Consider the following 25,863-nt stretch of genomic DNA (forward strand, 5'->3'; position numbering starts at 1 on the left):
GTTCCTGAATTTTACGGGAATTAGCATTTCTGACCAAACATTTGCAGCAAATATTTCTGCAGTTTCTGCCCTTCCTGTTTTTTCTTCTTTTTTCTTTTTTTTGGTTTTGCTATAATCAAAAGTAAATATGTAAGCATCCACTCACTGTGCAGGATACAAACAAAATAGATTGGTCACTGGTTTAAAAAAGTAATGCACTGTACAAAATCTTACTTACGTTCTTTAATTTTCACACGGAGAAATTGTATCACCAATTACACTGCTGTTTGACTGCAACCTAAGTGAGTAGTTACCCACCGTAAAGACCTTATAGGAAATATTTTTGACCGAGCTACATGAACTTGTAACTATGTTTTTCTTAAAGAATTAAATAAACCAAAGTCACCTCATCACAGGGCACTTTTCCAATCTCTCTCTGGTCAGTGCATGGCAGTTTCTCCTCAGTGCCTGAAGAAACAGCAGGTATTTTGTGTTCTTGGGTCCGATACACGTGGCATTTAGAATTCTTACAAGGTATGTGCTGCATTTCCTCTTAACGTTAGGAAAATCATTAAAGCAAAAACATTACTTCAAATACTGCCAAGTGTAATGCCTTCTCGAACATAAGCACTACTGGGATCAGACTGTTGAAAGAACTTACTTAGTAGCTTTGGAAAATTTTGCCTGAATAAATGTCAGCATGCTTTCTGTGATGCCGTTACTGCTATCTCATTTCTCTGCCTCCTGATACTTTCACCTTTTTTTCGTTGTCGTTGTTCTCTTTTGTTTAACCTCAGTCTACGATTCTTCCATCAGCCGCATACCTAAAGGACTGCATCATGGTCCAAGATAAACATGTTGATGGCTACTAATGTAATATAACGGAATACTTGGAGAAGGTGCTTAATGTGACTTCTGATTCCTTTCATCCCTGGCAATTTATAGGACACTCACACATCATTCAGGAGGAACAGGGTTTTGAAAATGTCGCTGGAGCTCTCGTATGCAGTCTTTAAACAAAAGCCTGATTCTACGATCTTACTGGGGCTGGTTTAAATTTCAGTTTTCTAGAACGTTGCTACTGACGATGCACCTTCAGCTTCTCCAGAATAAAAGGCGACTGAGCTTTGTGGTGGAGGAGCTGTGACTCCAGTAGCTGGACATAACAGATCGGCTCTCAGTGGGAGTCGTGGCTTGTATAAATGTTAGTTGTTTGTCTGCCCCTACAGCTAAGTGTTTTTTAAGAGTTCACGAGGGGTCAGATAAACATTTAGTGGCTTTCAAAACCTGCCTCTGGTCATTTGAGTATGTTGTGTTACGTGGTCAGGTTACAGCGGATTTCAAAGCACTGTGGGGATTACTGGTCTTTCATACTGCCTTGAACTGTTTATAGTGGCTTTATGCCCAAGTCTATAGCATGCTTAAAGAGAGCACAAAATAGCAGGAATGAGTCTGTCTGTTGAATGGAAAACTGGGGCCTTTATATCTCCTTTAGACATGTATTGATATATTGTACTGCTACTTTGAGGTTGGTACACAGTAGTGCACATATTCAGGAAAACACGTTCAGGAACGGTACTCGGTAATAAAGGAATCCTACATCAGCACAACGAAAGGAGTCCCGTGTGTGACGGGTGACTGAAAGTATGGTTATTTGTGAAGAGCTGGTTTTGCACTACTGAAACGATTCTTTTGCCACAGATCCCTACTTGCACATTACTTTTATTAATAGGGAGCAAGTCAGCAAATGACGGAAGAAGAGCTGCAGAGTGAAAAATCAATGGTTAGAAAATGTACAAAGTATGCCATCTTGCTTGTTTACAGAATATATATATACACATTATGCCTTATGGAAATGATGTCCAACTAATCCTTCTATTTTCTGAGCTCCTTATTAAAATAGCCGTTCTATTCTTGATGGATTTAAGAGAGAAATATTTCTAAAATAGAAAATATTTGAGATGATTAATTATGACTTACGGATTTTTTCAATTTTGTCCACGTTCAGTTCCCATAGAAGTAAAGTATTCTTAGTGTTTTTCAAAGGCAGCTGCATTCCAACATGCTCTAAACCTATCATCGGCTTCCTCCTGTCAAATCTTAATGTACGGTCAAGACAATATAGGAAAAAAAAAAAAGACCGCTGTCATACTTTTCAGCTGTTTTTTCCAAGATTAAGCAGAAAAAGCTAAAATTTCAGGAGGAGGTTATGTTGATTTTTAACTTTATTTGCTATCCTGTTGGCAATCTTTCAGCATGGTTGCAAGGGTTATACATACGTGTTGCTTCCTGAGCTCTTAGATCTCAATTGCTGCAGTTGTCCAGGATGTGTTACAGGGTTATAAACAGTGGAATACGTTGTAGTGGGAACATGAATCCCTCCAGCACACTAGGGCATTTATACTCTTACAATGTTTGGCTTTTCTGTGGCTTATATTTCTTAAGTGCTTTCTGCCAAGAAAGTACATGCATGCCAAAAAAAATTGGTCATGGAAGGACAGGTGTATGCTGAAACCCAAAAGGCTGGCTAGAAGGCGAGACTCTTATTGATAAGGAAAAGAAACAGAAAGGGAAAAGTAGGACTTCTTAAGCAAAAGGTAGAATAAGTAGATTAGCGAAGAGGGGAAAAGGAGTGGTAATAGAAAAACGAGGAAAGGTAAAAGATCTGTGCCATTTGAATGGTTCGTATTGTCCGCAACACAAGGCGGTATTAATGAACAATTTGCCAGCTAATTATACTCTTTATAATCGGCTTAATCTGTGCACCACTGCAGGGTTCCCCAGGCCTGCCTCTCTTGATTACCATTGTTAGCAGTTCCCAGCTACAGTCATACTTCATTTCAGAAATCCCCTCACTGTGGCTCTGTGAATTACTGGTTTCTGAAGGGGAGCTATGTGAGCAGCAGTCCTTCACAGTGAATAATCTTGAAAGGAAAAAATACAAACGTTTGCTAGAACACAAGGGGTGAGTAAATAAAATAGGCAGTTCTATGGGGATGATCATAGAATTCTTGTCTCGAGAGTGCCAAGTCCTGCATTTATGCCAGCTAACTTTAGGCACCTAGCTGATAGAGAAATGCAGTCGTTGGAGGCTTTTGTTTGTCATCGTTAGAGGTCTGCCCAGATGAAAAAGTTCATTAATCCAACTGAGCTGCTTCTCCTTGCTGACAGAGGGAGCTGAAGGCAGCTGCCCTTCTGTGCTGGACATCCATCAGCTGGAATGAAACATGACCTGGGTTCTCGTTCTTCTAGATCTTTGGCAGTCTGCATACCTGAAAGAAAAAAAGCGTTTCCCTGGCCCTTAATTGGAGCACATTGCAATCCCCAGTTGTGGGATCTGATACTTTGTATTTCATTGTATTTTACACACTTTTGTGAAATCCCATAACTGTTTAGCCTTTTTTCTTCACATAGCAGAAGTTGTTGGTGTTTTCTGTGTCCTATACTACATTTGTTCACCATCACTTTTCTGCAGTATAGCTTGGAACTTCAGGGTCACGGTGCTTGTGCATTACTAGTTGTAAGGTGAGGAATGCCTATGGGTCGAGCATGTGTGGTGTGTGCTGCACGAGAGCTGTGTGCTGAGGTAGGCTTCCATGCATCCCCTCCCAGGCAAGAAGCAATAAAAAAAGAGTCTGAGCAAATGAAGAATTTTGGGGCCTCTGAGGAAAGCTCCAAGCAGTGAAGTCCAGTTGTTTGGGCTTTGGAGAGACACCAGCATCTCTTCCTTGTAACAACCCTTCTGCTGTAAACCTGGCTGGATTTTGCTCTGACTTGACCAAAGTTAGCTTCCTATCTAAAATGTAATTGTTTTCTAAATCCAGTACTTTTTTTTTAATACACAAGAATATAGAATTTGAACACTTCTGTTGGATATGAGGGATTGTGACTCCCTACTGAATCCTGTGCAGTCTCAAACATGCACAGTGTGAAAAATGTTTTGGTCCCTACTCCCTGTACCAGTGGCAATACATATTTAATTTCAAGAGGACGACAGACATACAACTTTAGTGGCTCTAAAAAATTGTCCTGAGTGACCCAATCCTTTTTGCTCTTACAGTGTTAATGGATAGAACGGTGGTAAATTGCTGAGTTATAGTGAAGTTTCATAATAAGATGACTTCATTTTTGTCCTGGTGTTTTTTTTCATTTGTTCCTTCATTTTTTTTATGGAACGAGGGACAGGAACTGTCCTAACGCATTCAGTTTGCTTGAGACTTTCTGACTATCCTTCCCCTTACACACAGCGACTCTGCTTCTATTTCCTCAGCCCTCTCCCGGCTCAGGCCTGTGCTGAGCATCTCTCAGGCATGGGCTCTGCTCGCGCCGACCCGCAGTGCTGCCTCTTCCCGGAGGCTGCTCGCAGGCAGCGGCGCTGCCAGCACCGGGTACCACCGGGTGCCCCTCGGCTCGCGTGCTGCAGGGAGGGAGAGCTCTGGGTAGCTGGGAGCCCTCGTAGAGGGAGGCGGCAGGAGCCTGCTTCCAGCACTCCTCTGTCATATGCTTAATTACAGGAGGGATCTAACGAGGAAGCTGTTTTAGTGTAATGAAGAACAAATCTTTAACTTGCTGTCTTTCCTCTGGCATTGTCCAGAGTTTGGGGGTGGGTGTTACTCATATTTCAGTAACGCATTGGATTTTGGTGTAAGTGCTTGATGGCTTTGAGTATGTTTAAATAAGCAGTGGCAACAGAAGCCAAATATTTTAAAATTTAAATAATTTATGCTTATGTACTACAGCTTACTTAATCCATTTTAGTAAGGATCTAGTTGTCACGGTTGTCCGTGCTCGCTAGGAAATAGACTTTTCTTGCTCAGCTGTGACTGTTAGGGAGCACTGCTGCCTCATCTCTGAAACTGCAACTTTAACTGTGTCTTTTATTTCTAGCTTAATCTGTGAAGGGCCTCTGTCTGGGTGTTACACACTTTTATCTTGCTAGAGATAAGACTCAGCCTTGAGCAGGCGTGCCCAAGTGCGTGAAATATCCTGGGAACCGATTGTGCGATTGTGCTGTGTCTTCTCGTTAACTATTCCTAATGGGTGGAAGCGATACCAGAGGGGTTACAGTAATGAAGTCGTAATGTGATAGATCTGGCTGAATGAGAATAAATTCATTCTGATGTGCAGCAGTATTCCAGGGGGTATCATTAGTATATGCAGGATAATACATAGAAACCTACTGGTTGGCCCTGTGTTTTTTAATGTACTGTTTCCCAGTAACTCCTTAAAAACCCAATCTGTAATTTAAAGGCATCATTCAGATCATTGTGTTGCCACAACAGACAGGAGTTTGCAGTGAGAAAGAAAATATTATGGAAACTAAAATATAACTAACTGAAATGGCTGTTCTAGTATTAAATTTGTGAAAGTGCTGTTAGAGGAACAGTAAATGTTCTTTTATTACTGCACAAATGAGTGTCAAGATAATTGTTTAGGAAATGAATTGAAGTTTTGGTCTTTTTGCAGTACATTAGCTTTAAGACAGGTTTGGAATAGGAAAAAGCATAGCCACTAGAATGCATTCTGTTTTTTTCTGTGGTTCATTTTATGCATTACAGTATTGTATGCTTTGAACACAAACAGTGAACTATATTATTGTTAGGTAGTAAATTCTGACTCCAAATCAAAATTTCATGTAAACTCTTTTTCAACAGAGCTATTTAAAAATAAATAAAAAATAAACAGTGCATTCAAATTCAACAACAAAACTTAAGTCTGCAATGTAAAATATTGTTTCCTGAACCACTTTGCAATGTAGAAAGTATTACTGAAAATGTCTTCACATTTTTAAAGATGCTGAACGTTTTATGCTACAAAAGATATAGTGCAAAAAAGAATTAGATTAAAAACAAAAAATGCACTTTTCAGGTGTTAGGTGAAAAATGGAGGATAGTATTGCGTACTTAAAGAATCTGACAGAAGCACCTAAATGCCTTTCCAAATGTGAAAGCAGTTGGTTAGAAGTGATGTGCCTACTGCTCTGTGGTGGTTGTGCTTTTAAGAACACTAAGTTTAGATTTCTGAATGCCTATTTTGTCAACATTTGAATACAGTTTAAAATGCCACCTTCTAAATCAGAAGTTCTAATTATTTCAGTAATAATAGATTATAATTCTAATCTAATTATTTCCGCATTAAATATTCCCTCTCTTAATTTTAGTTCTTTCTTTGTCATGTCTTAAATTCTAGAAATAAAGCATGAGCTACTTCTGTATGTAAAAAGTGTGGACTTAGTTTTGCAATGTATTTTTAATAAATGCTTGGTACAGGAACAATTTTTACAAGTAAAGTCTTCTGTTTCCTACAAAATGTAGAGTCAGTGACTGGTTTTCTTTTAGGCTATTTTTGTCATTATTGTGGTAGCAAGGAGAGATTGAAAATAGGGTTAGACAAATCATCTCGTTTGACTGGTACATGAGTTTTCCTCCTTAATCGAAACCACAGTTTACGATTCTGCACTACACGTGCATACTGCGCTTACAGCAGAGCCTCACCAAGGCAGCGAGCTGAGGCTCTGCCAGCAGGACTGCTCCTGCTCCCCAGCCCTCTCCAAAGGCAAGAACCCCGAGCCCTGCCACCTCGAGCGCGTCTATGCCAGCACACATCATCTGGGCAAGGAGTGGGAGGAAAAGGGAGCTCCGTGCCCAGGCGGAGGTATAACACTGTGGGAGTCACAGCAGTGCGGTGGGAGAACAGCGGATGGCTATGAACTCCTTCAGAAATATGGGAAGGGAAGAAGAGGAGCTGGAGTCGCACTTCGTGTACAAGCGAAGTTTGAGCATGTGAAGGTGAGCGATGGAGACCACAGGTTCCGTTGAATGGATAGAAAGAGGACCTGGAAACTACAGGCCCATTAGTCTGACCTGGGTCCTGGGAAAGTACGGGAACGAGTCTGCCTGGAGACCGTTCCAAGCCAAATGAAGCTGGAGATCGGGAAAAGCCAGCAGAGGCTACCAAAGGCAAGTCAGGCCTGACTTAACTGGATCTCCTGCAAAAATGTAATACTTTTCTACAAAAAAGTAGAAAACCAGTGCTGTTTTTGTTCCTGAAGTGACAAAAGCAGGACTTCGCTTCATTGTTACAACACTGTGTAATGTATTTAGTTTGCTAATTGAGGTGAAAAGAGCTCTCTGTCCAGGTAAAATATGTGATTGTGTGTAGTTTTATCTAAAGCTACTAGGTATTTTCTGCTCTTGAGTTGTTTTTTCACTTTTGGTATGTGCAACTCTATTGTATTTATGCTGTAGTGCTATAGAGGTGAGTGTCTTTAAAACTCTGGGAAGGGTTTCAGTGACACTTGGCAGTGATATATCTCAAGTGCAGGGCCTAAGTAATGCATAAGTAAAATTTGCTTAATTCTTGCTTAATTTTATACTGTTTTATAATAATTTGGCAGCTGAATTTGCTCAGTTGCGATAATCGTCTCTTCATGACCTCACTTTTTTCGTCACTGGTTCAGTTTACTTTGCCAGGTTCTCCTGGCTTAAACCACATCATTAGCTGCTGACTTGTAGAAAACACCAGCTTAAAGCTCGATTGTATCTCCCCAGCGCGTCATGTACTTCTGCACCTTGAGGGGGTGATTTATGCTGACATACTGATCATTCTTTGCGACTAAGGCTGCCAGTGTTAAAATTGTCCCCTAATGATAATAGCCCCTCAGCCTTGTTTGGTTACACGCCAGGGCACGTCACGGTGGTGCGCTGCATTACCGAGTCCCTCACCAGGAGCTCCTGGCGTTAGACATGAAAGAAAGATGAGAAAACACCAGAAGATAAAGGTCTGACCCATAGGCCTTTCACCAAACACGTGAGAACTGACTGTACAATAGAAATCATCTTGGCTTTTCATGTAGCCCTCTGCTTGCAGCTTGTAGGTCTTGCGTTCACGTTCTTCCTCTGCAACCCCCTTAAGGCGGATGAGTACTGTGCAGAAGTGCGAATATACAGTTCTGCCTTCTTGTCCCTGCGTTCGCCTCTCCAGCCCATGCACTTCTAAGGGAGAGCTTGATCTCAGCTCGGTTCACTGCCACACAGCCTTTCTCATGGCCTGGCCCTGGAAGCGTATTCATCACATCAGTGCCTGCACAGGTTTCCCCTACCTGCCCATGTTGTGATCCATAATCACTGAATTATGTTCACATGAGTGTCCTTCACACAGCTGTGCCTGTCACGTTAGGTGTCACCCTGCTAGTACGTCAGTGATTTGAAAAGACTGGAAATAACATAACTTTCATCTATTTAGAATAGAATTTAAAGATAACATGGGCTCTGCAACTCATCAGTCTGTTTGTGCCATCGAAGTTACTACAGGGGTTGTGTCACCCAGCTCTGAAATCAAGCAATATCAGGACTGGAATGTGGTATCTGCTGAAACAGTGCACAGAAATAGTACACAACAATTTTTAAGTGGGGAAGCTGGGAACACCATGATTAACTGAAAATGCCAAGGCAATTGTAGGTGGGTGGAGTGTTTCTATCCAGTGCGGATTTGGCTAGAGAACCAAAAGATCTCTGAACTTCTGTGGGATTGTTGATAACCACAGCTGATCAGGACTCACCTCCACATCACGGATGAGTGTCAACATAAAGCAACACGGATTCTGCTGTATCTTTCAATTTTATTTTTTCTTCTTTTTACGTCTTCCCCATTTCTGTCCACTACTTAAACTTCACGTACAGATGATGAGATCTCTGTAGTGGTCTGCAGGTGTTGCTAGTTCCCAGGCAGAGGCAATGAATGGCATGGTTTCACAAGAGCATTCAGTGGGAACCTCTTCGTGAGCTTTCCCAACACACGCCTGTCCTGGCCCTACGGCTCGAGTTCCTACCTCCTCAGTCATTCCAGTGAAATTATTTATAGAGTCACATAGCAAACTAGATCAGGCAATTAATGTTCTGCCCTGCCCTCCCTAATGAGATCATCTGTGTTAGTGAGCAGCAGGTCCTGTAAAGAGCCTCCTCTGGTTGGAGCATCTGTCACCTGGCTGAAGAAATTGTCCTCAACGTCAGGCATCTTCCACTCGATGCCTTCTCTGACAGCATGATAAAAGCATCTTTACGTTTGCTCAAGTGGTGTTTCAAAGAGAATTTCCATGCAGTTATTTCTTCCTAGTGTTAAATACTTATCTGCTTCGTATTTGGACAGTAAAGAACATTTTCCATGTGCACGAGCTACGTTTTTCCTGAATGAAAAGCTGCATAAACAGATCTAGAAATAGGTATGCATAGTTTTTTTTCTGATTAGTTGTTATTGGAGTAATTGTATTGAAGTGGGATGTTGAACATACTTGTTATTTACCAATAGTAAGGGAGAACCATGTTAGTGCTCTAAAAGCAATGCCTGTTACCAGTTATTTCTGGTAGCTGATAAGAAGATTAATGATCAAAACTCCATAAAAATATGTTAGCTGTTTTTACTTAAATTCGGAAGAGACAGGCTCCTTGGTGCAGGCACTCTTTTTGCATTGCTGCATGAGCTTATGGCACAGCAGCATGTGTCCATGCTTTGGGGATCGTAGGACTTCATGCTCTTTGTGGCAGAAACAGCATTTTTGTTATGTTATCATATAAAAAATGAATTTTAATACTAAATGTAATGCTTTGCTATGAAAAATATGTAAACTTGGCTTCAAAGCAGCAGCATGCACTTCCTGGAATTCTGTGCATAGTGTGGTTATAAATAAGCAGCAGGTTATTTGGGATTCACTAGGGCTGATATCTGGTATCATTAACAGTATCTGGCAGAAATTGTTTTCCCTGACAGACAGTTGATTTTTGATTAATGCAATATGCTTTGTTATAAAAACCAGTATCTTAGAAGATTAATGAATACCAAGCATAAATCCAGCATGGCGACTGGCTCACAAAGCAAATACGTATACGCTATTTAATTACTTTATATCTCATCTCTTGCCAAAATTTCATTCCTTTGGAAGCATCATATTCAACAGTCAAATCTACATCAAAATGCTGGAAGCCATCATTTTTAAACAGGTCAAAAAATGGTGGTAGGCATAGGTTGCAAATATAGGGTTTAATTCTGGCTTTAAAATAGATTGATTTGAAAGGGAATTATTTTTAATTTGTGCATGAGTGCATAGCACTGGAAACGTTGTATATTTGTATTCAATTAAATACACTTTTACAGTCTTTAAGAAAGTATTCTCTTCATTGTCTAAGTTGTTAATAAGCTGCAAGAATTGGTGTTTTCTGCTTCATTGCTACTGTTTTACGAACTTATCGTTACCTTACGTACAGTGTCCTTGCGTAGGGCTCGGCCTCCCCACAGCGGGGATCTTGCCCCGGCTTCTCCAGGCTAATTAGACCTGTCTCACGGGAGCGTGTGCTTTGTTCGGCGTGATGTCCCGTGGGACAGCGCTCCAGCACGTTCCGGGTACTTCGCGACACCAGCGAGCTCCTGGGACACGTGGTATTTCGAGGTGGTGCAGCACCAAGGGGCAGAAGGGAATGTCTCCGTGCAGTGCCTACCTGTGCCGCCTGTGTTCTCCTTGGATTTATTTCTGTGTTGCCCTCTGTTACTTACCAACAGGGGAGACTGTCAGATCCACGTGTATGCGATTCAAGCAGGGAGGTGGTCTGCATTTCTGGTTTGCGTATGGGATGGGTACGGGATGGAACTTACCTGACAGTTTTTGAAGAAAAATGGCCCCTGAGATTTAGTTGAATTTACAGCTTTGTCTGCTCTTTGGGTGAAACTGTTAATTGTAAAAACTAGTGATTTGTGAAAAAACGCTGAATTAGTTTTGAGGTGTCTCTAAAGGATAAAGCAATGCCTGAGCAGTGCTTTAAAGACACAAAGTTTTTAAAGAAATCACAGTCCAGTCAGCATGCAAATATTTTCCACTGAACAATTACATCTGCTGCTCTTGAATATATTGATTGAACAGACGTTACTGTTTTGTGAGAAAATTGTTGAGAGCTATTTCTTTCTAGGTTTTATTGAAGCGTGAAGTGAATGATAACAGAGCATGTTCTCCCTCTCAAAGTTTATCCTTAGTTTGTCCACCTCTGCTACTATGTCACGTTCCTTTCCTTCTGTCACCCCTTGTAAGGGTGTTGCTGGAAGGGCACTGAGAAACCTTGTGGGAATTTCTGCGCTGTCTAAAGCAGCAGGTGTGAATGGGTGACTTGGCCGCTGCATATGGTCCAGTCTGAGCGTCTTCAAGCATCGCTGAGCGTTGGAAAGATGAGATAGATAACATGAACCTTGAGACCTGGAAATTTTCAGGTGGTTGCTGGCGGTGCTTGCTCCAAAGCCAACCTGCACCGTGGTGTGGCGGGCCGGGAGGCCTTCCTTGCCTTTCCCGGAGGCCAGCTCCCACCGCTGCCTCCCAGCAGTGCCTCCGGGCTGCTCGCTCCGAGACACGGCACCGGTCGAGCTGGCAGCAAAGAGCATTGTCACATTTTGGGTGGTTTTTGACTTCTGTTTAAGTAGATACGGAAAATAGCGGTCGTCGTCTGCATACAGACATAGCTGTGCATGAGTCATCTTGTGGCGGCACGGTGTGGCCCGAACGCCGGCGTAGCCGCATCCACAAGCCAGGCCTGAAGTGCCGCACGAGTGGTCAGCTGGGTGAGTGGGAGAGGCAGGAGTTCCCAAAGGGCTGCCTCTGAGAGCACGTAACTGTTCCTTGCAACGTCAGCGTTCTTAATCACTGGAACAGCAGCGTTTCTACTTTTTTTTTTTTTTTTTACTTTGTTTTCTCTTTGATAAAATGATAAATTCTTATTTGGGGAAAAACGTTTACAACTCATGCAGTTCTATCTTCACTGATTGGATGTCAGGTTCCCCCTCCCGTACCCATTAGATGTGGATATAATGTTTTCCTTAAAGTACAAGTCAAAAAGTCACCAAGCTTTGACATGAACGTTTCAACTACATGATGAACTGTAATTTCACTCTGCTTTTTCAAATGTGGATGGAGACTGTAATTCATGCAAAGAGTGGATTATTATTTTGTGCTTTGAATTATACATGAGTTGGCACAGAAAACATTTGAATTTCATCAGTGTTTAACGTAGACACTGTAGACTAAGAAGGCATTTTGGAGTGTCACAAAAAGTGCTCTGCTGAAATAGGTTAATTGTAACCACTGATATAGTGCAGCAATAAAGGGGTAGAAACCAGTAATTGCTAAAATAATGGTACTAAACCGCCTTTATTCTTGGTTCCTTGTCCTTGGATTACTGTTTATAATTTTTTGCTTTTCTGATGTAAAAATTTTAGGAGTAAAATGACTTCTTTTTCTGTTTTTTTTTTCTTCTTCTATCTGACAGACTAGAGACGACTTCCTGGGTCAGGTGGATGTGCCACTTAGTCACCTTCCGGTAAGCAGTGCTTTTGTCTCAGTGTGCTCTCTTTGTCATCACCAGATATGTAAACTTGAATTTGTTTTTATTTTTATTTTTATTTTTGTAGTTGAATGGGTTAACATAGGAACGATGGAAGTTATTGAAAAACATTTACATCAAATTAAAGTGTCATGAGTACTGAGTACTCATGGAGCATGAGCATTATTTTTGCCTGAATTTGACCCCTTGCTATTGATGGATGTTATCGTGTGAGGAAAATGGCTTTGCAGTGACTTTCACAATGATGCTTATTTGGATATGTCTGTTATGGTTGATCTTGAGTCATAACTGTTGTTGTTGGCTTATAAACTGTAATAGGTGAAGAATATGATGGAAGGATCAAAATGTATTCTGATGAAAAAAGCATTATTCCCTTCCCTAGCACTTTAGCAGTATTTTTTAGTATTATTGTGTCCATATTTGTGTGTATACTTCCATTTATACGCATGCATGTGCACAGACATCCTCTCTCTCAAAGCAGCAGATACACAACTGTAGAGAGAGTCCTCCAGTGTGAAGCTGCATGTGCACTGCAGACATGGTGCTCCGAAGCAGAAAATGATGAGGGACATATTAGTGCGTGTCTATTTTGCAATCAGGTAGTATTTTACAGTTCCTTTTTAGTAAACATTATTTTAGTAATTAAAAATCATCAGGAAGAGTTGAGATAGAGCTAGAGGCATGTCACAGGCTGTGAGCTTTTTCGAGGAATTAGCAGCTTTCTGCTTTCCTTTGGCATTCTGTAGGAAGATGACAGCCCTACTGCCCTCTCCCCAGGGACTTGCCTTGCACATGAGCGCGCATCTCACTTTCTAGCTCTTGTTTAAACAGTGGAATGCTAAACTTACTCTTTCAAATTATTTTTAAGTCTTCTGCTGTCTTTAAATAGAAAATGCAAATTGTCTGGTTGAGCTCCTTTGCTGCCATTGAAGAATATATTCCATTATCTAAAACGAGAAAATGTTGTAGTCCAGAACTCCCCGCTTCCTTCCATTGAGGCTCACTACAAAGTGAATGTGAGTCCTGTACAAAATCCTTCCTCACTCTCCATATTTGCAGATAATTTGTTTAGCTCCAGAAGCAACTTCTTTTCTCTCCAAAATTTCTCCTGGAAAACTTGTGATACGCATCTGAGAACTGTCATTCGTTCTGTTTCTGGCTCTAACATAGCAGTGTCTCCCATGGGCTGTTCTCACACTCTGTGTCAGTTACTTACATCGTGCTCATCAAGGTGTGCGCACTAATTTGATGCTCAGGGAAACATACTATGATTCTTTATATTCTAATCAATGTTTTCCTCATTCATCCTTCCAGTATGCTCCATGAGAGATCATGAAGCAATTATTAACAAATATTTTCTTTCTCATTCTAACTGTGCTGGTGATTTGTTTGGCAAAATCCTGGTTTTCTCTGGCACTATCTAATTGCTATCTGCAATATTTGGTTAAACTACACAGCTTCTTTTTTAATGCACATTGCATACAGATGAGAGTACTAAAAAGCAATACTTCTCAATTGTGCATTTTTTAAAGTCCTTGATTTGATTATAATCTACTATCTCACTGAGAAAATGGGAAGTCTGTCTCACACCGATTAAGTGGAAACTTAATGCAGGAAATGCCTTGCAGGATAAGAGTTCATTCAGTGAAAGACTGTATGGCATTTGATATAAAATCTGAGATCATGAGTTAGGCTTCATTTTTAAGTTATTATTTATTGACTTTGAAATACCACAGACAATAAAGCTTTTACTGATTAGTAATCTGGGAGGCAGGTTATTCTGTGTTTATAAAGGCTTAGTAGAGGAATGGGACCCAAAAAGCATTGTTGTTTGTAAGGATAGGGCTGGAAAGGGATTTCTAGATGTACCACCATTTTTTTTTTAGTAGGTGGCAGAAAGGAGCAACATCCCTGCTAACTTGGTGCTCATTTTGAGAAAGTTTCATGGTAATCCAAGGTACTAGATCTCAGGTCTTCATTGGAGCATGTATGGTAATGTGCTTACTTTCTCAGTGTAACACAGCTCATGCTTCCAATCTGTCAGCCCCAATGGTACAACAGGTTAATGTACCCCAAACAGTCCAAAGATTAAATATGTATATTGGCCTCTGGTTCTTTTATTTACCTTCTCATTTTTAAATCTCTAGTTTTGTACCTATAAGGTGCCTGATCTCGCAGACTTGACGGATGTAACTTACTTTGATAAGGATGCTGAAATTCTCATGTAATAGAAAGTTTTTAAGATTTAAGGCTTTATGAAGGCTTAATAATAATTAAGTGGAAATCAGAAAATGTGATCTGTCAGCCTGATAGTATTACAAATCTGCTTCATACAGAATTTCATAATTCATGTAGTCTTAACTGGCTTTGAAAGTTTCAACAGCTTTGAAATAAAAAATGAAAGCCAACTGAAGAATATTTTATTTAATAGCTTTCTAAAGTGCACTCAAAATACTGCTTCAAGTGGATGCAGCCTTCTCTGATGATGCTGTTGGGTGACTGCATCAAGTTGGAGTGGGGTTGTTTACTGGGTCTTTCCCAGCTTTCACTGAGTTATGAACGTTTCTGTACACTTACAAACAAGACTTGGTTCAGCCCGTTACTGGTATTTGCAGTGACATCTAGTGGACCTCTTCTGCAGCTATATAGTAAACATCCACCCACTGTAATTATACTGTAGCAGGTCTGCCTGCTATGAGTTTGTTACTTGAACAAATCTTCTCTAGCAGTCTTAGTTGGTCTGTGATGTGAATGTTCTTTATAGATCTCTGTACTTGTAGGCAAGCCCTTTAATGTGCCATTTTCTTAAATACTTGTAGACTGAAGACCCAACCATGGAAAGGCCATACACGTTTAAGGATTTCCTTCTCAGACCAAGAAGGTGAGGGGGGAGACCTTTGTGTTTTAAAACATTTCTTACCTCGAGATTTATTATTTGCAACTATTTAAGGGCTATTGAATGAAATGCTTTTCCGTGTTTTCTAGCCACAAATCTCGTGTAAAGGGTTTCTTGAGACTGAAGATGGCTTATATGCCTAAAAATGGTGGTCAAGATGAAGAAAACAATGATCAAAGGGATGAATCTGAGGTAGGACACTTAATCAAGAGTTCACTAGTTGATAACCTCTTTTTGTCATTTTTATACATGTTGAGGCATTCAAATTATTAGAGATCCAAATATAATTGTAGAGAAGGTTTTATTTTTGAAAGATAAAATGCTGGTAACAATGTTGGTAGCAACTTACTCCCTACCAAACATGCACACTTTTCTTTTTTTTTAAGCCGTAAGGTGATGTTTTCTCTACTATTTCAAGTACATCAAAGTATTTCAAGTGGCACAATGAATTCTAAAGTTTGTCTTACTCAGTTATGGTGGTGTTTTTTTCATTTTTGTGAACATTCTCAAGGCCTTATAAGTCATGCAAAGAGGGCAGAAGAATTCAGAAGTCTATCCAGGTAATTTATATTTGACATAAACATGATGGTCTGTATTAAATATCTAAGTACCTCTTCCTGAGAAGTCATTTCAAGTTAGCTGTTAAAATGCTTTTCTTTATTTCTTGGCAGCACTGGCTTTAGAGAGAATAGAGCTCATGCAGGCACAGCAGGTTTAAAGATTTCTCAGCACTCTTATCAGCCATCATGCATTTTAAGAATTACTGCATTTAGAGCTGACCGAGTGGATGTTAGCCCAAGTTTGCTTTACTAATAATGCACAACAGTCGCCTGTAACTTGAGAATGAGGGCTCTCATCCCAAGCTATATTTTTCTGCTCTGGAGGTTGCTTTCCAGGGGGTCTGCCCTGGTCCTGGTACAGATGCAGCAGAGCTGTTTCTTAGCAGTCGTTGATCTGCACATGTTAAAGCAGCCTATCAGGCTATCCAGCCGATCAGCGTATCCAGCCAAAACCATGCTTTGTCTGGATCTTATGGCATGGTGTTGAGTCTCTTATTACTATGAAGACAGTTTACAGGTTCAAAACCAATTTTTTTTCTCTCTCATCTCATATGAGAAAGTGTGTGTGTTCACGTATAAGTACTTCTGTATTTTGTCTACACTTTGTATGTATTGTATTATAATTTTGTATATAAATTCGTATATGAATCCAAAAAGTTTAATGTGTGTCACACATAAATATATAGTATTTATATAAAATACTCAATAATCCATATATCTGAATTTCCTAGAAATTACCGAATTCTAAATGTAATCTGAATTTTCTTTGATACTTAAAATAACAAGAATTTTAAGTCAAGGTCCTCCTGACTCTTATACATAAGGTAATGCCACAAGCTCTAGTAGTGTCCTATGAAAACAGCATTTCTAGTTAGTCAATAGTAGAGAAATTCTTTTAGGCTTTGTTTTATCAACACTTACAACTATTCTTTAATTTTATACTTTAATTTTTGAGGAGTAGTGGAGAAGGAGTATTTTTAACTATAATTGAATTACAGTAAGGTAGCATTTTATGCCTGTTGAATCTTAGATAAGTGAGGATATTTCACCTAGAAAGAATCCACAACGACAATTAGATTTCAGTTTGAATTCAAGTAGATTTACATATTAAAGTCTTCTGGGATATGCTTATGAAACAGGAGTAAAATATAGTGTGGTGGTGGTGGTGTAAGTGAAGTTATTGAATATGTTTAGAAATAATATTGATTTTAGGTTTGTTTATTTTCCCAGAAGAGGTATGGTTGAATGATCTGCACATCTGTATGTTGTCCTGCTTTTGCATAGCTTTTTTGCTGCTGTCAATAACTTTCAGACCATGTGGCAAGCTGCAGCTGAATTTGACAAAAGGATAGAATAGATGTGGTGAATAGGAGTTCCCATATGCTTTAAGAAAATAGCAGCTGGGAAAGAGAAAGGAAAAATGAAGGATTATCCCTCATGAAGAAAAGGTCACAGCTTGAGTTCAAAAGTTAGCAGTTGGTTCTGTTTGGCTTCATGATTGAAAATCTGCAGCTGGCCACCACCAGGCAGAGTGCCCACCCAAATAAGTTTAGGAATCCCTGTTTTAATAGACTGGTAGGATTTTAGTTTTTTTTGTTTGTTTTTTGTTTGTTTTTTAATCATAGAAATGTAGTGCACACTATAACCATGGAGTTTATGCGTGTATGATTTAGATTTAAGTAATTTTAAACTTCTCTTTGGAAAAAAATCTGAATCTGCATCTATGCAGTAATGTAAGCAACAATAATACAACTTCTCTTTAACTCAAAGTTTATAATCTTTTTTTTTTTTTCATTCCTAAGCATGGATGGGATGTGGTTGATTCCAATGACTCCGCATCTCAGCGTCAGGAGGAGTTACCACCTCCTCCACTGCCTCCTGGATGGGAAGAAAAGGTTGACAACCTGGGGCGGACTTACTATGTCAACCATAACAACAGAACTACTCAATGGCATCGACCAAGTTTAATGTAAGTAGCAGTGTAGTTAAATGTTTTATGGGTGTGTGCAAAATTATCTGTCAGGATAGTGATTTTTTTCCAACAAACATTATTGTTTTAGATTTGAATTCAAGGTTGGAAAAAGTTTAAGCACAATTTTTACAAAGCTGTTTATAAAGGCACGCTTTTCTTTTCAATAACAAACTAATTTTGATTCTGGTGCTAACTGCTGCCTACCTGAAACTATGAGAAAATTTTCACAGGTATTCTGGTAAATTGAGAACCAAAGTCTGTAGAGCTTCAGTTTAAAATGAAACAACTTTTTTAAAGAATATAAAGAGACTTCCCCACACCAAGCAAATCAGATATACACATAAATATTCTGGGAAAATCTAGGAAATCTGAAGGGGTGGAAGAGAAGTTAATACGTCAACAATGTACCTTCATATATTGGGAGATAGATGAGGAATTTTTCAGTAAGTAATTTAAAAGGAATAAATTCCTCTGCAGGGACTGCTGAAAGGGTATTAAAACAAACAAACAAAACAAAACAAAACAAACAAAAAAACACAAGCATTTCAAGTCTATTAAGTTTTGATTAAGTTAAACCGATTGATTTTGAAGAGATCCTCTTTACTATTCAGTATGTAGACTACATTGCTTATGTACGCTTGTGCTAATGTGCAGTTCCTGTTCAAACTTTCGTTACACATCGCTTATAATTATAGTACTGTAGCAAGTTTACATTTTAAATAGTATGTTTAATCGAAAATGTTAAGAGTATACTGAAATCATGCGTTATTCAAACATCTTGCATTATTTTAGAGTAGCTACTATTCTTACACTATTGCTTCTAATATGTGATGTTTGTTTTTTCTTGAATGTTCATATTCATAGCTGAATTACGCAAATGTGTATTGTCTGCATTTATGGCACTGTTCATTCTTTTTGTCTGATGTGTTTATCTTAGAATTTAATTAAATTTCATTCTGAAGGTTTTGAACTATTTTTGTAAATGCTGAGCTATTTACTATGCAGCTTTGACTTTTTATCAAGTAAATCTCATCTACTAACACTGTTCTGTTTGGTAACAGTCTGTAAGCATCTATAAAAATTTAGTTCTTATAAATTATTTAATTTAGCACCTCCTTGTATTCTGGTTATGTTAAATGAAACAAGGAGTACATGGCTTCACAAATTTTTAACTGACAGATAACCAAGTAATCATGACTAGAAAGCACCATCAGATGTGTATATAAAGTGGAGGCCTCAGGGTTTGCTATTACACTTTCAAGGTCACATGCATTTGTATTTTGAGTCTGGTTATCCTGGGTAACAATGAGCAATAATGGGTTAGTATGCTAGACTGGGGACTTAATTTTTCTGTTGTGCCAACTTTGATGTGCAAAGAATGTTAATTTCCAGTATTACATGACATTTGTGAAGTGCTTCCAGTTTTACTTAAATTAAAGGATTAAACTGTCTCCTATTTATGAAGCCTAACATATGCAAGAGTAATGAATTTTATATTATAATCAAAAGCATTAATGAGGTTTTGGAAGCAATGGATGAAGAAGTAGGTGTTTTAGTTTAATATTCATTGTTTTCTTGTTCTTTTCTCCTTCATTCTTTCTTTTCCCCACTATCCAGTGATGTGGGATCTGATTCAGATAACAACATCAGACAAATAAACCAAGAAGCAGCCCATAGACGGTTTCGCTCTCGGAGACACATTAGTGAGGATTTGGAACCAGAACCTATGGAGAGCGGAGACATTCCTGAGGTATATAAAGGTTTTGCTTTTAACAATTTAACTAAACTTCAAGCCAAAGTGTTTCTCCTTTGTAAGCAAATTAATATACAACATGCATAATATTTTATGGAAATTGCCTGAATTAAATACTAGTGACACAGCGAAAATCCTAGACAGAGCTATACCTTCAAGGTCACGTGCGTTTGTGGGTGACTGATAGTGTATGCACTATAAACACCATGCAAGGACAATCATTTATAATGCCAGGCATTGCTTGTTGTATATAAGTTGATAAAAACACTTTCAGTATTCTGCTTTGAATAACAATGAAATGAGTCGTAAAAAGAAGTGAAATGTGCTGAATAGAATTGCTGTTTGCTTCAGTTTTCTTTAGTGTCTTGATTTAGAAGAAAGTGGAGCTGTTTTTTCCACCCAAAATGCTTTGTTGTGTTTGAAATTGAGATCTTAATAATCAGCATGTTTGTTTAATTTACAGCTACACTAACTAAATGAAATTTCATAGATATTTGTACACCTAGGTGAGCTTTTTGTGCAAAACTATAATCCCATTCAACCCTGAGGAATATTTTATTATGTGAATCGCAGGCAAAATTCTTCGTGAAAGTTTTGATTCACTGAATGCTCTTCAGAGCAACAAATAGATTGCGGAAGCTCTTACTGTGCTCATCATCTGTTAATATTTGATTTGCAGGTACTTATGAGTATTATTTTGCATTTTATTCTAAATTAAAATTGAGAGTTGTTTCTTACAGGTTTTTAAAGAGTGCAGAATTAGTTCAATTTTGAACAAAATTTCCAATGGGATTTTCAGTGATAGCTGATTTTTATACATCTTTTCATTTGCATCTGTGTTGAATCATAAAGCGTTGTTTCATCACCACCTTGAAAACATCAAGAAAATCTTTTCCCTGTGACTGCTTTATCCTGAGGATGTTTGTTTGTGTGGTCTATGGATTGGTTTATTTAATTAAATATTAAGGCTGATTATCACACCTGTGTTAGTCACAATGAGGTAGTCATCTGGAAGGCAAAGGGAAGGAGACACTTGGTCTGTCTTTACAAACACTTACCTTAGTTCCTTTTCTTTTGTCAGCCTTGGGAAACCATTTCAGAGGAGGCAAGTGCAAGTGGAGATTCCTTAAGCTTGTCATTGCCACCACCTCCTGCATCGCCGGTATCCCGTACCAGTCCTCAGGAGCTATCTGAGGAACTGAGCAGAAGACTTCAGGTCACTCCTGATTCTAATGGGGAACAACTGAGTTCTTTGATTGTACGTGACACGCTGCTCTTTCTGAATACATCTCTATTACTGTAATCTTTTGTTAGTTCAAAGTAATCTGAATCATTTATATGGATGAGTAGTAATTGCTTGTCTTAGGAAAAACCGAGCACACAGTTAAAAGTATTTTCAAAAAAAAGCATCTTAATTATATCATGGAACAAACTGCCTTGAAGAAGAGATTTTCTCAATTTAGGTTCAATATTTTTTTCTGTATGAGCTTAATTTAAGAGTCTGCTTCTGTTATCCTTAGTGTTTCTTTAGTGTTTCTATTCCTATTTCTTTAGTGAAGCAAAATACATCATATAATACTAGAGAGTATCAAGCTAGGCATTTTTAAAAGAAAGAGGAAAGACTGCTAATGCTGTTTCAATCATTGTCCATGTTATTATATGATAATTTTTCAAAAGTTTGCTGTTTTAACTGTACATCTTTATGTTAAAGGGTGTCTCTTCTTATATTAGGATTTTACAAACCCTTCATAGTTTACTGAATCCGCTGTTATAACACTAACAAAGGATTACAATTGAAAGAAGGCAATTCTGGTAAAACACTCCATGCATATATTTTGCTTTTTCTCCCTTTCCCTTCCCCTTTCCCTTTCTTTCCCTCTTTGGGAAGAGGAAGACTTTAAGACTTCGGGCTACTATTCATAGTATTAGATTTTGGATTGATTTTTGAATGCCTGATTTTTCTCAATAAAGCATGCCATCTCACCATGAAGTACTGAAAACCAAGGTGGAGCATTCACTTTCTGAAGAGGCATATTATAGCTACAGTTTACATTAGAACGCCCGATTTTAACAAAATTGTCATCTGCTTAATTTTCATCTAAGAAACAGTGGTTTCCAGTTGTTTAGATTTTTTTTCTGTCCCTCTTCTAATTTTTTTTCTTGCTGGAGAAACGGGTATGCGTTTATGCTGAGAATTGCCATCACTTACTCTTACAAAATCATCTGGGACAGAGGATTTTTAATGTCAGAGTTGTCCTTTCTCTTTGACCTTTCCAAAGAAATTCGTAGTAGTTCAGGTGGTCCTTGCTGACTTCAAACCAGAGTTCCTGGAGTCGGTATTTTGCCCTGAGGTAATACTGCTGTATTCTGCCACTGTTTGTTGTTTTTGCTAGTAGAAAAAGAAAATCACATCTTGTTCAGTCAGAATTTGTTGATGCTGACATTTCTACTTTAGGAGAATGAATGATCCCTGTGTATATAGTAAGTTCAAAAGGTGATTGTCAATAGAGAAATTGTATACTTCTACCAGGTCAAATAGCAGTAGATACTAATTGTTTACAGGAAGTTTTTGTAACAGAGCTTTGTGCCTATAAAACATACCTAATCTGTCTAGTAATTAGGTATATTCTGAAATCCTATTTTGCATTAGTGTTATATGTAGAGGTGACCTAATGATTATTACATTAGAGTTCTATCTCAAGTAGTTAATTTGTTTTCATATATAATTTCTGGATTAACTCCAGCCAGTTAACTTCTGAGAACTTCTCTGTCAGTTGTAGACTGTAGACTTCAAAGCTCTACTTAATGTTATTATTGAAGAGTAAGCTGGACATCATATACTGAGAGCAAAATTGGAAATTTTTTAACGCTGCCAACAGATGATCCCAGCAAGGCTCTCATTGTGGCTGTAATCCCAGTGACAGTTCTGCAGAGTGTATTGCCTTCCCAGCCACAGGCTCAGGATCTCACAGACAGCAGAACCACATAGTCATCCCGTGTGGTATTCCCATCCTGTTAGGCCCACGTGCAGGCAACAAATATAAGGGTTACCTGGTGCAGTAAGCCATAGGTGGAAATGCATTGACTCCAATCTGTTGATTTTTCTAAGGACTATATTGCCAGTATTCAGCCGGAAGTTGTATATTTCCCTTATACTGCTTATTCTTCCTCTGGTTTCTCTAAGATGTCTTCCAAAGATACTTGAACATAATTTTCAAAAGTTCTCTGGTATTTTCATTTCCCGTTACATCCTGAGTTAATCTTCCTCTCTACTGCTGATTCCATAACAATTAAATTTCTTGCGCATTTTCCCAGATGGGATGACTTATCCTCTTCTCTTAGATGTGGTCAATGAAACATTGTAACTTGGATGCTAAAGGTACAGGATGTGTATCCAAATGCTTTCCTTTCGTCAATTAATCTCAAACATGGCTGTATGGGGACAGGCCTGGATGGAATGCCGAGAACTTCAGGTTTTCGTTGCTTGCCAGGTTTCTATACAAGTATTAAAACAAAGGCGCTGCAAAGTAAATATAATTTTTTAGTGTTCCAGATTAAATGTGAGAAAAGTAAACCCCCATGTTTTAAGACATCTTAACTTACAGACCTTTTTTTTTTTTTCAGCAAAGAGATCCTTCTTCAAGATTAAGATCTTGCAGTGTAACAGATACAGTCGCTGAACAGTCTCAATTATCTTTGGTAAACAAAAGCTAATTTTTATTTCTTCTTGTTCCAACGTTATCTGATTCTGAATAGTATCTTTTCCTAGATGAGTTCTAGTCAGATCTAGTTCAGTTACCAATATGGACATACGACTATCCCAAATCATAATGGAAACCAAATGAATATCATCATGATTAGAAAGTAGAATGAGAAAGGCCATAAGAGAGGGAAAAAAAGTGTCTGAAAAAGAGAAAAAAAAAATGTGTCCTGTAAATTGTTTTTAGCTGGAATATAGAAATCTGTATAACATTTAAAAGGATTGGTGTTTGCCTAGCTGTAGTTAAAACAAGCCTTTTTGTGATAGTCCTTGTACAATAGAACTGAATAGAATTGAGTGTTGGAATTTTTTCATCCGAGTGATTTAAGCAGCAGCTTCTGCAATTTTGTTTAAGCAAGTTCTTCAGAACTTCAAGAGTTCTTCAAATTCTTCAGAACAGAAAAAAAATGCAAAGATAGTTTTGAAAAAAGTAAGATTCTTTTTCACTCTATAACTATGCACACCTTCCCTCTAATTCATAGTTCTACATATTTCATCCTACAACAGAAGTATGAGGTTAGCAAAGGTGGTAAGATATAGAGAAACAACTTAAAATAGGATTGTGCAAATCATGCTTGTGAATAAAACTGCTCCAATTATTTCAAAACAATGTAATACTTCAAACATTTTATTTTTTTCTGGAGTATGTGTTCCAGGATTTTCTTTTTTTTTACAATTTTTATTATGAAAATATTACATATAAATCCACACATAAAAAAGATTACACAAATTTGCTGTGGAATTATTGAGTAAGTAGAGCGTTATTAGTATGTTCATTATTAAAGCTGATGTCACTCCTTTGTTGTTGGTATTTTTTCCTGTTGCATTTGGGCAGACACTCAGAGTAACCACAGTATTTTTCTCTTTAATTTTTCATGTGTTCTCAAAGATTTTTAGTGTATCTACATTTGCTGCTTATATTTGCATGTCATAGCTACCATTCAAAGAAGTGCTTCTGAAGTATTATCCACCTCTCTACTTTCTTCTCCGGACCAGCAGTGGTGTGGTTTCCAGTACAATTCCTTCTTAACTGTCTTCTCTCCCTTCTAGAAGTTGATTCCTAATGAAGTCTGTTCCAGAGGTGGTCTACTTCTTAATTTACTATCGCCTTATGGAGTTTGGATTTCTTTAACTGGTGTAGTCAGATTGGGCCTTGTCATGATGTATCTTTCAGTTTACTATTGTAGAACACTCATTTCTCTAGCAGATGTTCAAAACAGCAGAACTGAAATCATTGCTCTATAAGAAGGATGTTTCCCAACCTTAATCTTTACTGAACTAATGATAATTTATCTTTTAGCAACTGAATCCATACTTTCTTTCTAAGTAAAGTGCTGTTCTCGACTTGACTGCATTAATCATTACTGAAAATTTGAAACACCAGTTTCATATTTTTGGTCTGAGTTTTTCTGTGCACTCATTGATGACCAGAATGTACCCATTTTCTTTTTAAATACGATATTTTTGGGTGTAACATATAAAATTTGTATCTCAAATAAGAAAGAGGAAAATTAATCATGTTAAACTTAGACTAAGTGGTCTAATTATTGATAGCAATACTGAACAAACAGAATTGGATACTTGAAATTAGTTCTTTTGGTATGAGATTCTGACTTGGTTATCAGTGATTGATGGGTTCATTTTTTTTGCTATTATCTTAAACATTATTTAAATCTAATTGCTCTCTTTTAATAAATTTGAGAGTATGGGTGATTCCTTTTTCCTAAAGATGTAAGAGTAATCTGTGACCTTCATCACTAAGTATACTTATGTGTAACATTAATTATCATTTAACAGCAGAGTGGCCCATCTAGGAGAGCTCGTTCTTCAACTGTCACAGGTGGTGAGGAACCAACGGTAATAATACTCTTTATCAAACACTATCTGTAAATAAAATGTGGGTAGATTTAAGTCTTGTACCATAATGAACATTTTTTCACAGAGATGCAATGTGTTAAATGAAATACAGCCATTGAATCAATAGTTATATTTTTTCGTTTCATATTTTCTCAAATAATACTGCAATTTCACTCTAATTCAATATTTTTCTAATATGAATAGACGCCAGAGTATTAACAAAGGAGTGCACTAAGAAAATACCAGAAATTTCTAAAAAATGAGAGACAATACCTAATTCTTTAAAAGCTGACGTTGAAATAATTGATTAGAGACATCAAATCAATATATACGTAGCTTTGTTTTTAACTTGCTTCATTTCCTTACTCTTGATTAGACTAATTCATTTTTATTCTTAAAGTTGATCTTAATTTGAGAACGGTGGAGGTACAGTGGCATATCATTACAGCTCTTAATGGTCTTATTTACTGCCAGTTTTCATTTTCCAGTATTCACTCTTCAGTCCAAGCCTGAATTTTTATTTTGCTCATCCAATAAAATTCTTGAAATGTTTTTCTGAAAGAATTTTTCCACATAAAAGGAAAGCAGATTCAATTTATATTGGACTTTGCAAAAAAAATCCTATTCTTTTTTAACCTGATTAAATGTCGATCTGAAGCAAATTTGTTTCATAGAAATCATTTTGTAGTGACTGTAGTAATTGGCTTTCATG

At 38.0% G+C, this 25,863-nt stretch overlaps 1 protein-coding gene across 22 annotated transcripts in view; it reads left to right on the forward strand.

The window, feature by feature from the left end:
* Positions 1-25,863, forward strand: part of LOC310888585 (E3 ubiquitin-protein ligase NEDD4-like) — a 149,777-nt gene that overhangs the window by 93,143 nt on the left and 30,771 nt on the right. For 14 of the 22 annotated variants that reach the window (XM_083815428.1, XM_083815408.1, XM_083815409.1 and 11 more), the window contains 8 exons: positions 12,279-12,329; positions 15,173-15,234; positions 15,339-15,441; positions 17,612-17,778; positions 19,399-19,531; positions 20,616-20,792; positions 23,159-23,233; positions 25,092-25,151. In XM_083815428.1, coding sequence (XP_083671554.1) covers positions 12,279-12,329; positions 15,173-15,234; positions 15,339-15,441; positions 17,612-17,778; positions 19,399-19,531; positions 20,616-20,792; positions 23,159-23,233; positions 25,092-25,151 — 828 coding nt within the window. The remainder of the gene's footprint in view (positions 1-12,278; positions 12,330-15,172; positions 15,235-15,338; positions 15,442-17,611; positions 17,779-19,398; positions 19,532-20,615; positions 20,793-23,158; positions 23,234-25,091; positions 25,152-25,863) is intronic. The other 8 variants (XM_083815410.1, XM_083815411.1, XM_083815420.1 and 5 more) reach the window with 1 other exon arrangement.

This window comes from Anser anser (assembly GCF_964211835.1).
Source record: "Anser anser genome assembly, chromosome: W".
Taxonomy (NCBI): Eukaryota; Metazoa; Chordata; class Aves; order Anseriformes; family Anatidae; genus Anser; species Anser anser.